Below are 12016 nucleotides of genomic sequence, written 5' to 3' on the forward strand. Positions count from 1 at the left end.
ATCCTCATAGAGGAGCTGATGAAGTATGGGCTGGATGAGCAGACAAGGAGGTGCACTGAAAACTGATTGAAGGGCCAGGCTCAGAGGTTGGTCATCAGTGGCACAAAGCCTAGCCGGAGGCCAGCAACTAGGAGTATACACTTTGGGTCAATACTGTGTCCAATCCTGTTCAACATCTTCATTAATGATCTAGATGATGGGCAGGGTGTACCCTCAGCAAGTTTACAAATGACACAGAACTAGGAAGAGTAGCTGATACACCAGAGGGTCATGCTGCCAAACAGAGGGACCTGGACAGGCTGGAGAAATGGGCTGACAGGAACCTCATGAAGTTCAAGAATGGGAAGTGCAAAGTCCTGCACCTGGGGAGGAACAACCCCAGGTACCAGTATGTGCTGGGGGCCACCCAGATGGAAAGCAGCTCTGCAGAAAAGGACCTGGGCATCCTGGTGGACACCAAGTTGAACATGAGACAGCAGTGTGCCCTGGCTGCAAAAAGGGCTAATGGTATCCTGGGGTGCATTAGGAGAAGCATTCCCCTCTATTCAGCACTTGTGAGGCCACACCTGGAGTACTGTACTGGAGTGCCCAGAACTAGTCACATGAGAGGCAAGGACATACTGGATAGAGTCCAGCAAAGGGCTATCAAAGGTGAAGGGAGGAGAAGCATCTCTCATATGATGAAAAGCTGAGACGAGCAGGGACAGTTCAGTCTGCAGAAAGAGAAGGCTTGGTGGGAGTGGATGGGGAAACCTCATCGATGTGTATAAATACCTGAAGGGAAGGTATAAAGACAGACGGAGCCAGGCTCTTTCCAGTGGTGCCCAGTGACAGGACAAGAGGCAATGGGCACAAAATGAAACACAGGAGGTTCCTTCTGAACATCAGGAAATACTTTTTCACTGTGAGGGTGACCGAGCACTGGCACAGGTTACCCAGAGGGACCGTGGAGTCTCCATCCTTGGCAATATTCAAAAGCCGTCTGGCCATAGTATTGGGCAACCAGCTCTCGGCAGCCCTGCTTGAGCAGGGGGTTGGACCAGATGACCTCCAGAGGACCCTTCCAACCTCAACCATTCTATGAAATTCCACCATCACAGAAGCCCAGATTGTCTGGTAAGGTCCTTGTCTTGTGAGCACAAAGACTCTGGGATACGATTTCAACATGTTATGGAAGACATTTTAAGCAGAGGCTCAGAGACAGACAGGAACCAGAAGCTAATTTCAGAGAACAGCAAAAATAAATTGATTTCAGGCTGCTCTGTATCAGTTAAGATTGAGCAAAAGGTAGCTTATAACATAACCCGGAACTGTTACATGTAAATGGCACTCTCTGCCTCATATTGCATATACATAAAAAGCATCCCCTCCATCGAAGAACCAGGGCACTGCACATTGTTGCATGAACTTCTCCTGCGGGGAAGAAAGAGTGAAGAGACTCAGAATACATCTTAGACAGCAAGCTCATTTTATGTTACTCTACCTACCACTTCTCCATTATGAGTGCCAATGGCACTGCTCAGTCTTCCTTTCAATGGTCCACATTTATAGTGCAGTGTACCCTAAGAACGTATTACTGAGAAATTCAGACAGCTAATCTCTTGATTAGTTGCTCCTACTCACACCTGCAAAACACCTTCTAAAAAGGAAAACACCCTTGAGAAAAATTCTGTTAAAAACTCTTATATTACCTAAGGATGCCACCTAGTGACCTTCACCGCATGTAGCATGTAACAATTAGTACAGCTCAGAGCCCACACTTCAAGAAGCAAGCGCTGTATGAAAGCAACTGGACAAATAGAGAAAGTTTTTAAAGAACTTTTTTACACTGTCAACAGAGAACTTTACCTTTCTATGGTATCCTGAATGCTTCCCATAGCATCTGTAGATAAAAGTTCTGCTTGTTCTCCCTTGCTGTAGCAGTTAGGTGATTTTTCAGAGGAACAGAGTGTTTCTGACTTCACACTTTTCGGATTTATGTCTAGATTGTCATTCTTGGACAAATTCCCCACAAACAACAATACTTCTGTGTCATCCTTAGATTTGAGAAAAAAAAAAAAACAACAATATTAGCACAAAATACATCACCTGCAAATTAAAGCATTGCAAGTTATGATCAAGACCAAGTTTTTTGCTTAAAAAGTTTCAAGTAGTTTATGGCATCCATCACTGTTCCTTGTTCTTTTACAGAAGACATTTATCTAACAAAAACAGATACGATAACCAATATAGTCTTTCATGAGCAACCACCAAGGAGTTCAGAAGCAGCACAGCAACAGAAATATGGCATGCAGGTAACCATTCACGTATCATGAACATGACTGAAATTTCAAAGTGTAAGTGAAGTCTTCAGATTTGTTAACAGAACTCTATATATTATTGATGTGTCATTAACAGAATTTTAGAAGACCTCATATTAGGGTGTAAATATTACACAAGAATGTAATTCTTACTAGTCCAAAATTAATTTATGCATTTAAAACAGCTTATTTAGATGTCTTAAAAACAGCTGGTACAGTACCAAGCATCAGAAAGTATAGTCAGAAGTATATGAACAGTATTCTCACTTTTGAGGAAAGAGGTTCCTCAGATTCTTCTGTCATAGGAAGATTCTCTCCTTTATTTGCTTCTTCCTCAACTGGAGCAGCAAGTTTTTGTGCCACTGGAGATTCTTTTTCGCTATATGCTCTTTCTAGGTTTGGTCTAGTTCTCCGAGATCCATTCCTTATGAATTGTCCTGGTTTCAGAGCATCCAGCTTGCCTTCTTGGGAAGTGGATTTTTCAGCACTAGTGAATTTAAAGCAAACAAACAAAAAACCAAAAAGTGATGTCACTTGACTTTGGTTGGGAGGGGAAAAAAGCAATTCTGCTTTCATTAAGTTTTGATTCAACACTCATACAAGAGGGTTAGAGACTGATATACTGTTTTGTTTAAAATAAAGAAAATCATCTTTTTAAATATGTATTTCTCATTTTGGGCATTTATGGTTAACATGTGAGCAGGAATAACAAGATTTCTTTATCAAGGCATTTTTAACATCAAGAAAAAAGTTGTGTTGCTAACCATTCCAACACTGAAGTATCTGCAGTCTAATACATGCTTAAGATCTTCTTTTAACAAGAGCAGTAAAATATATCCCAGCACACTGGGATCAATGAAAGACATATCTCTGACATTTTGCAAAGTTTGTATCTGTTACATGTATGATCGCTGTATATGCAAATACAAACCCAATAAAAGAAAAACTTGGTCAAGAAGAGCTATGAGCTCATACAGATCAAGTATGTACGAGATAAACAATGATTAGTAGTTCAGCTCAACTAAAAATGTGCTCTGAAAACATGGGAAGAAGTTGCCTGTAGGCATTGAAAATTAAACATTAGGGGAAGACAAGGAACAAAAGGATTAACACTTGCAAAAGTGTTTCATACACCAGATGACAGCGTTTCAAATGCAATTCTTCTAAACTCTAACCTCACCTGCTTTGTTCACACAGTATGTTTTCAGAAATACAGGGCACCTGAGGCGCCTCTTGCTGTTCCTGTTCCTCATTGCTCAATACATCTGCTTGACACAATACAGCTTCATTTTCACCCTTTAATTTTCAATAAAAAAAGCATGAAGAAAAAGAATCAAGCAAGTTTTTAAAACAGAATTGTATTTTATTAAAAAAACCCTATAAACTACAGAACTCTGTGCTATTTTCCCAATCTAACTCAAGAAAAGAATCAAGTTATATTTATTAAGACTAATCTGCCTGAGCACATAATTCAATTTATAGGCAAGCAGAAACAAAAGTCTTTTTAGTCCTGGGCTACCTAGAGTTAGGATCTTAAATACTATATACACCCAAGCATTGTGTATAACACTTTCGTATTTAGCATTCAATCAACTCTCTATTACATGGAGCACTATGGAAAGAAAATACTTCGGCAAATGGAAAAAAACCTTTGGAAACTGGACACTGCAGAGCACAGCACAGGCACAGCTAAGCCACTATAACATAACAGCAGATTTGGAAGTTTTACTTTTGTATTTGCCACACTGGTTCCACAAAGAAGCCACTCAAACACATCCCTCAGCACTCCAGGTCTGAGACAGCTTTATTAGTACAGAGGAGCATCAGGCCTGCTGTGGTTCTGCAGATTTGCACAGCACAGAGCAGATGTACATGCATGGTCCACAGGTCTAGAATAGCCAAAGATGAACTGCAAGCCACTGTCTCGGTTAGGGGTAAGCTGACACTGTGGCACCGGGAGGGAGACTACAGATGCAGTACCAAGTACTCCAAGCTAGCTCTACACAGGTTCAAGAGCAAAACCAGCTATAACCACTTCAAAAAATGAGTCACTCTTACAAAGCTTAGCTATGTTTGAGATCTAAGGCAAGTCTATGCAGAGACAATTCACACCCACATCCATGAGATGATTCGTGAGCAACACACAAAATGGTTACAGAGAGCCCATCATACTATAATGGCTTTCAAAGATTTCAAAACCTTTTACAGCGCCTAGTGAAGTGGCTGTGGGGATACACAGTGTAGGTGAATGACTAAATTTACCTATGTAAAGTAGACGAGCATCAGGCACTGTAGTGGTGAAGCCAGTCAAAGCTTACCAAATTAATGAGAGCTTATTTTTTACAGAAAAATAGCTACCCTCTGCCTTCTCTTGATACTCTATACTAGATTTCTCAACACAGATTTGATTAATCCAAACAGGAAAGATAAAAATTACCTTTTTTGCTCATTTTATGTATTGCAATATAAAACATTTTTATTTTAGCGTTTACCTTAAATGTCCATAATCCTTTTTTCTATCATGTAATCCAATCAAAATCAGATCCTCATTTTCCAGAAGACATTAATAGTACAAGTTGTAGACTTCACTGATTATACCTGCAATACCTCAACATACCAGGGTTTTGGGGATTTTTTTTCATCTAGTATGGCATCTCAGCTTCAGGAAATGCAACTTAAATGTTCTAATTTAACTTCATAAAATAGAACGTGCAACTTGGAACCATACTTTCGAAGGCAAAGCACTTATTCTTTTTAGACTTACCATGACAGTATTGGCAGACTCATCTTTTTGCAATACCAACTGCTCTGCTTCAGGCTTTTTCTCCCGCTTATTTTCTGATATTTGTAATTCCTTCTTTCCAACAGCTCTTCCCAAGTTTGGCTTGTACCTCTGGAATCTGCTCCGCACTAACTGGACAGGTTGAAGAGGTGCTTGTTTATTTTCTTCTGTAGTGGTATTTTTGCTACCAATGCTAAGTCAGACAGAAAAAAAATAAATCCGAAACTTAATACAAAAGATGTCATTAACAAACACAGGTTCATTATATTTACATATAAAAAAACAGCTGAGTTTTTAAAAGAAACCATGTAAACATAAAGTTCTGCTGAGTTTAAGTTACAAACACAAAACTTTGTTTCAGGAGAAGTTTCAAAGCACTGGTCTCCTAACTACTTCCACAACAGGATTAACCAACTCACTGGAGGCATGAACTTACTGTCAGCTTACGACTATAAAACCAAAGCAATTTTCATATTGTTTCTCTGATAAGCACAGTAGTATTCCTCTGCTTACATGAAATGAATCTACTGTTTCAGATGAGGAAACAGTTGTAAAATGAATGCTCATTAATTTAATGCTTAGCATAGAAGTTACGGGAATTTTAGTATAACTGGTGTCAAAACTATGAGAACTGAGATTTCCTTCAGTATTTTTATTAGATTTTCTTTGCCAGTTAGCAATCCATTGGCACAATGATTTATTTTTAAAATACCTTCATTGTTACAGTCAAGAAACAAAAGTAGCTAAGCCCTTACCCTGCATTAATAGTTGAGGTGTCATCTTGGTTAATTTCAGGTAGACAAAACTTGAGTTCATCATCCTCTGACCTTGGAAGTGTCTTTGGGGACTTACAACTTGGCCTCTCAGAAACCTCCTGAGGGCCAAATGACTTCTCCTTTCCTAAGGATTCTAATGGTTGCAGGACTTGATATTTTCCTGCTTTCTGAAAAATGTAAACACCAGAAAAAGTCATGATACTAAACCAAAAGGAGACATTACGATGTCCACAAAGTTTAGTACTAATCACTCTCTGAAGTGTTTCCTGCAGAAATGCCTCTGTAACTGCTCACTAATTATTTCCCAGTCTTTCCAGGACAAACACACATTTGTTTCTTTTAAACAAAATAGCTTGAAATCTAGATTTCCTCTTTGCTATCTTCTATTAATACTTTTCCTTCTTCACTGTCAACTCTACAAGGCCACCTCGGGTCAGAAAGACATTTGGACACATAACAAGAGATACAGAATGGATGTAATCTTTTTGTTCTCACATACAACCAAGTGGAAGGCACAGGAGTTTTCACGTAGAAAATTTTAGCTTTTGAAAAAAATGTTTCATTTTTTTTAAATCATCAGCATTTAATTTCACAAACCCAAAAGCTCAAATATAACTAAAGAAAAAAAAAAGCCTTACATCTGCATCAGGAAGGATGCTACATTCACTGTCACACTGTGTCAAACTTTCTTCCTTGTTGGTATCTTTTTGTGATACACCTTTATTATTTACATCTAGCACTTCCTTTCTACCAGTTGTTGTTCTTAAATTTGGCTTTGGTCTCTGGAATCGACTCCTCAGTAGCCGAGCTGATGATACAACAGTTTTCTCCTCTTCCTTCCGAGGACAAGATTCCCTACAAAAACAAACAAAAGAACAACCAAAGGCATGGGACAACAGTGGTTCTCCACGTCATGCATGACATACTTGTATGTAGCTCTCTTCAGTACAGTAGCGAAGTATAAAAATCCTTAGCTTTCTTAGAGCAATAACAAAGTTACTGTCATTGCGAAAAAAGATCCAATAAAAGCACATTGAACATTACCAAAACCCTGTGCATCTTATAAATAGGCGAGCAAAGATAAGTTAAAAAAAAAATGCCATTTCAGAACAACCACAACTTCCAGTCACACTCTGAGAGGAATATAAACATTTTACAAATGCCTTTCTTTGTCTAATCATGGTTAAAACTACTCAGTAGATTTACAGCACAGTTTGGTTTTTTTTAAAGGACATTTTAATAGGAAACCAAACCCTATACTCAAGGATTTACCTAAGCACATAGGGATGCACTGTTAGGACCAACATGGAGAAGATAACCACAGGAACTGAGCATCAGAAAAATGTATTTATTTAAAAACTGGGTCTAAAGATCAAATTAACATCCAATAGCATGCAAATTTAGTGCTTTTGAGCTCTTGGAGTTTTGTTTGTTTGTTTAAGTCTAGTCTTGTCTTGAATAAACATCTCATTATAGATATAAAACTTATTTTTCATGCTGGAGTTGAATGTGGAAGTGTAGAATACCTAGAGATATTGATGGTTTTGAACCATCCCTTCTCTCCATTTAAAAAATAACCTTACCCTGTATTGAAATCTGAAACCTGTTTCAAGACATCTGACAATCCCTGTTCATTTTCATAGCTTTCTGCTTCTGAGGACTTTTCGTGGTAACACTGCCTTGTATGTATTGAGTTCATCTCAGAATCTGCAGAAACATCCCCTTCTAACATCACATTGCATGGCTGAGTGTCTTCATGAACTGTCACATCCTAAAAGGAATAAAAGTTTCACTTTATTATGATGAAATATTTGTTCAACCTCTCTTTCAGAGGAGCAAAGAGAAGTTTATTTTAGTATCTCTTACAAAGACACTCAAAAAGATCTCTCTTGCTTCCTGTGCGTCCAACTAATATCAGTAGATACTTTAAAAGTAAAAATTTGTTATTTTTCTATATACTTTCTATCTGAAGTGGTCTGTCTTCCAAGAGACCTTTTTTCTCTGCACTTCTCTTTTCAGATCTGGTATCACAAGTATCACAAGAAAGTGAGATATAATCTATCTATGGAAAACAGAACCCAAGTGCAAGCATGAGAAAATTCTACAACAGATCAGTTTATTCTGAAAGAATAAACAAAGCATGCAAAAGCTATGCTTACAAATTATGTGGTATGTACCTAGATTTTTTTACTAGAGGCTTCTACTTAGGCCCAAGCAAAACAGTGTGTCTAAGCAATTGCTCAAGAAACTTACATTTTTGAGGCATGGATCATTGTTTTCATCCCAATGGTGTATTACAGCTTTTTCTACTTCTCCACCTTCAGTTTTCTTCTCTTCCGGATCTTTTTCATCTGTCAAGTCTTTTTGCCTTGCAACAGTTCTTCCGAGATTTGGTTTTGGTCTCTGCACTCTGCCTCTCCTTAGAGGTGCTGGTTTCAGCACGCTCTGTTTGCTGTCTTCTTGTAAACCAGCTGTTTCATTAGACCTGGAAAAATATATAAGATCCATAAGTACATAACACATCTGAAAGTGGAAGGAGTCTTTGAAAAGTGGTATTTTTTTTTCTTTTCTTTTTTTTAAAGTTATTAACATACACTTATCTAAAATGGAGCTATGCATTACTAACTTCATGAAACAAAGTTAGAAGTTTATCTGCTAGAGACTGAAAAAATACCTGACAAGTTTAAACTTATGTTTGCCCTGTTCTTTTTCTTTTCCCACTGCAGACAGGATACCACACTAGACAGACCTTTTTCTGACCATAATGGCTCTTCTCGTATTCCTATCTGGTCTACAGGCAGATGGACCTAATTTAATGAAGGGTTAAAAATCATAAACATTCAGAAAATACATAAATAACTTGATAATCTTACTAACGTAAAAATATCAGAGGCATATTATTACAACTATCAGATACTTCTATGCCTTTTTACCCTGAGCACCAAGTTACATAGCATGTTAATGAAAGAAATAAGTGCTAAAGTATTTTTCTGCCAGATTATCAAACCCAGTTTACCCCCCTCTATCCTCTTCAACTATCCCTCTTTAAAAACAGAAGTTGGGGGTCTTTTTTGTTGTTTTCTGTTCTTTGGGTTTTTTTCTTTCTTTTTTTTAATAACCTCTCCTGTAAAACATATTCCTCCTCTCATAATACAGCTGCCATTTCTCCACTGAAAGAAATACAAGAAACACTTCTTAATTAATGTGCATTAAATTGCCCACACATTGGAATTTTTTCCCATAATAACAGACACCTAACACTTTACTACACCTTAAGAACAAACACTTATTCCTCTTGTTTAAATACTTAATACCTTCCACCACTGAAACAGATGCATTTCAGTATTAAAGCTAGTGGAGAAGGCTTGTTTGAGTTTTCAGGGGACTAACTTTTCAGGGTTTTTTGCATTTATCATGACTGACATCTCATTTAAAAGCACTGCCTTAAAAACAAAAATGTTTAATCTATTTGTTTCGTGCTTTAAAAAAAAAGATTCCTATTCTTTCCTCAACTTCTGTCTCATTGCAGAAGTTTCTTCAGAAACTTCTATAATTACCATGCTATGTAATACTACCAGAAGTGAGAGGGATGGCAAATTGCTGGAGAGCAGCATGTCTTCTTATTTTTCACATACTTACTGAGATACTGTCTCCAGGACTTTACCATCTTTTTCTGCAGCTTCTTCACTGGTAGCATCAGACCTATTACTTTGGTCAGTATTCTGAATAGAAATAAAACATTAAGACATTAAATCTCTTACATTTATAAAGGACAGCATTACCTGACAGACCAGGTAACTGTCCATAACAGGATACAAAATGGATTGCTTATGACAGACACAAGCAATGACAGGGTACATTTCACATAGTCAGAAAGGTGCAGTAAAATCTAGATCATAAAACTAAAGCTGTATTTGCGGCAGAACATGAAAGAATATTGGCATCTACTGTTTGTGTGATGAGCTCCCAGCTTAACTGAGGCCTCTAAGCAATATCACGCTGTCACTGCAGGTTAAGTAAATGGCTGACTCCTGGTCATATTCAGGGAAAAAAAAAAGATAAGACAAAAAAAGAAAAGAAAAAGATAACATTGCTATTACATCCAGCAGCTTTTTAGGTCACGCACGTATCTCCAGTTACCTTACTCGATTAAATACCTTTTCAGTTTCTCCCTTCGGCTGTGGATGGGACATTTTATCATTTCCTGCATCTTTTCCAGCCTCTTCTTTCCTTACAGATGCTCTTGTAACATTAGGCTTAAATCTCTGCCGACATCCTCTAACTATTGCCTTTGCAGTTACAGTTTTTTCAGGTGCTCTGCACAAAGTATCCACAACAGTGACATTTACTCCATAATATTCAAGCCTATGTAATATTCAGTGACTTGCACAGCTTTCTTTACTGGAATTGTGTTGCCTTTGGAAGGATTTGCACAAACTTACGCAAGTTTCTTCACATGAGAACCAAACTTTTAGTCTTACAGACTGTGGAAACTTTATTTATCTACCTATTAAAAAGATACGAAGTTATCGCACAGGGGAGGAACCTAACCAGACTGCATACCATAGCTGCTTCTGCAAGTGTCAGAAGCAGAGCCATTACCTGGCAACAGAGGGTGGGAAGAAGGCAAGGCTGCAGTTATCACTTCCCTCCCTTCCCCCTCCCAAGTTCCAAGCATAGATGGTACTTCATAAAGTAATGCTTTCCTCAGCTTCCCAGAAGTCCATACCTCTTACCATAGCACCACTTGATATCATCCAAGAAAATGCCAAAGTCAAATTTAAGATTTATATTAAAACTTCACAATTACTGTTGTTTTTTCATAACAGCATTATATAGAATAAATTAACAATTATAGTCAGTTAATTCCAGGAGACTGGAAAAGCAATCTCAATACTTACTGAGATTTAGCATCCAAATCCACGTTCTCTATTTCTGTGGCTTCATTTCTGTTTCTTCTACTGTCTTCCTCAGAGCACTGGAATTGAGGCAATGAGTATTACTCTTGGACATGTGTACAGATACCTCAGAGGCAGTTCTCAGAATACTACTTATTAGACTGTAGCTGGTCCACAGTATGAGCATTGGTGAAAACGGATACAGAATCAAGAGCATAGCATATTAAGCAACGTTCCTCTTTCTGACCTTTTGATCTGTGTTCACAAGGCTTGGAGAAGAAGTCTCAGCCTCCATTTTCTCTTGGGTTGCCTCTTCTCTCTTTCCAGATGATCTCACTAAATTGGGTTTAGGTCTTTCCAAGCGCCCTTTTTCTGCTGGCTTTTCAGTTTTCCTTGAGATATAAAAAGAGGTGGTATATATTATTACCAAAGAGAAAGTCTTATGTGGTCCAAGATGTACTTCAAGAGCACCACAGGCTGTGTGGGTAATGCAGCAAGACAAGAAACTGAAAAAAATTATATTACATCTTTCCGATATTAGAAGATATGCTACTACTTAATGCAAAGAATGACAAATAAGCCTTAACAATTCTGTTGGCTTTCAGTGGAATCTACTTACAAATATCTGAAGGAAATATCATCGGTTGGACTCGATGATCTTAAAGGTCTTTTCCAACCTAAGTGATTCTATGAAGTGTTTCTTGCTGTTCAATAAATAGCAATACCTCTTCTCCTAGGGATTCACAATTGATGTCTGTGTGAATAGGCTTACTAATTTCAATAGAAACAACAGAAATCTGCTCCAAAGTAGAGCAGATTTACTTTATATACAAAATTTTGCATCTGTCTCTCCTGCCCCTCCAACCCCTTTCAAAGCTACCCCACTCAGAGAACTGTTGTTTTCAAACACCTTGTCCTACTGCCAACACCCATACATCACTGAAGAATGGGGTACATACATCAATCTCTGTGTCCTTAACCATAGCAATAGGGTGTCCTAGGATTCACACACTGTTCGACAGAGCCCTACAGCTTATTAATAACCTTCAGATTGGGAACTACTACCTTTTCTTATATTCTTCCTGTAACAGGACAAATAAACCTTTGACAGTCTTTATTTATAAAAGTGAGCTGCCCTTCAATAAGGGAAAGACAGAAGCATGAAAAACAATTTAGCATTAACTGGTAGCCCATCCCTAAATCACCTTTAAAAAATTATATAATAGAATAGGAAGTTGCTGATCACACAAAAATGGAAAC

At 37.9% G+C, this 12016-nt stretch overlaps 1 protein-coding gene across 13 annotated transcripts in view; it reads right to left on the reverse strand.

The window, feature by feature from the left end:
* Positions 1–12016, reverse strand: part of BDP1 (BDP1 general transcription factor IIIB subunit) — a 56187-nt gene that overhangs the window by 24413 nt on the left and 19758 nt on the right. For 10 of the 13 annotated variants that reach the window (XR_015700963.1, XR_015700962.1, XM_087741714.1 and 7 more), the window contains exons 14-26: positions 11004–11148; positions 10760–10836; positions 10016–10175; positions 9498–9580; positions 8112–8343; positions 7442–7629; positions 6497–6713; positions 5838–6025; positions 5065–5275; positions 3481–3596; positions 2568–2787; positions 1849–2036; positions 1318–1413 (exon numbers count right to left, since the gene is read on the reverse strand). Coding sequence is in view for 11 of the 13 variants with exons in the window: in XM_087741714.1 (XP_087597840.1) it covers positions 1318–1413; positions 1849–2036; positions 2568–2787; positions 3481–3596; positions 5065–5275; positions 5838–6025; positions 6497–6713; positions 7442–7629; positions 8112–8343; positions 9498–9580; positions 10016–10175; positions 10760–10836; positions 11004–11148 (2121 nt within the window). In the remaining 2 variants the exon portion in view is untranslated. The remainder of the gene's footprint in view (positions 1–1317; positions 1414–1848; positions 2037–2567; positions 2788–3480; positions 3597–5064; positions 5276–5837; positions 6026–6496; positions 6714–7441; positions 7630–8111; positions 8344–9497; positions 9581–10015; positions 10176–10759; positions 10837–11003; positions 11149–12016) is intronic. The other 3 variants (XM_087741715.1, XM_087741721.1, XM_087741716.1) reach the window with 1 other exon arrangement.

Source organism: Nipponia nippon, unplaced genomic scaffold (assembly GCF_047370975.1).
Source record: "Nipponia nippon isolate SJK-2023a ecotype South Korea unplaced genomic scaffold, ASM4737097v1 scaffold_8, whole genome shotgun sequence".
Lineage (NCBI taxonomy): Eukaryota > Metazoa > Chordata > Aves > Pelecaniformes > Threskiornithidae > Nipponia > Nipponia nippon.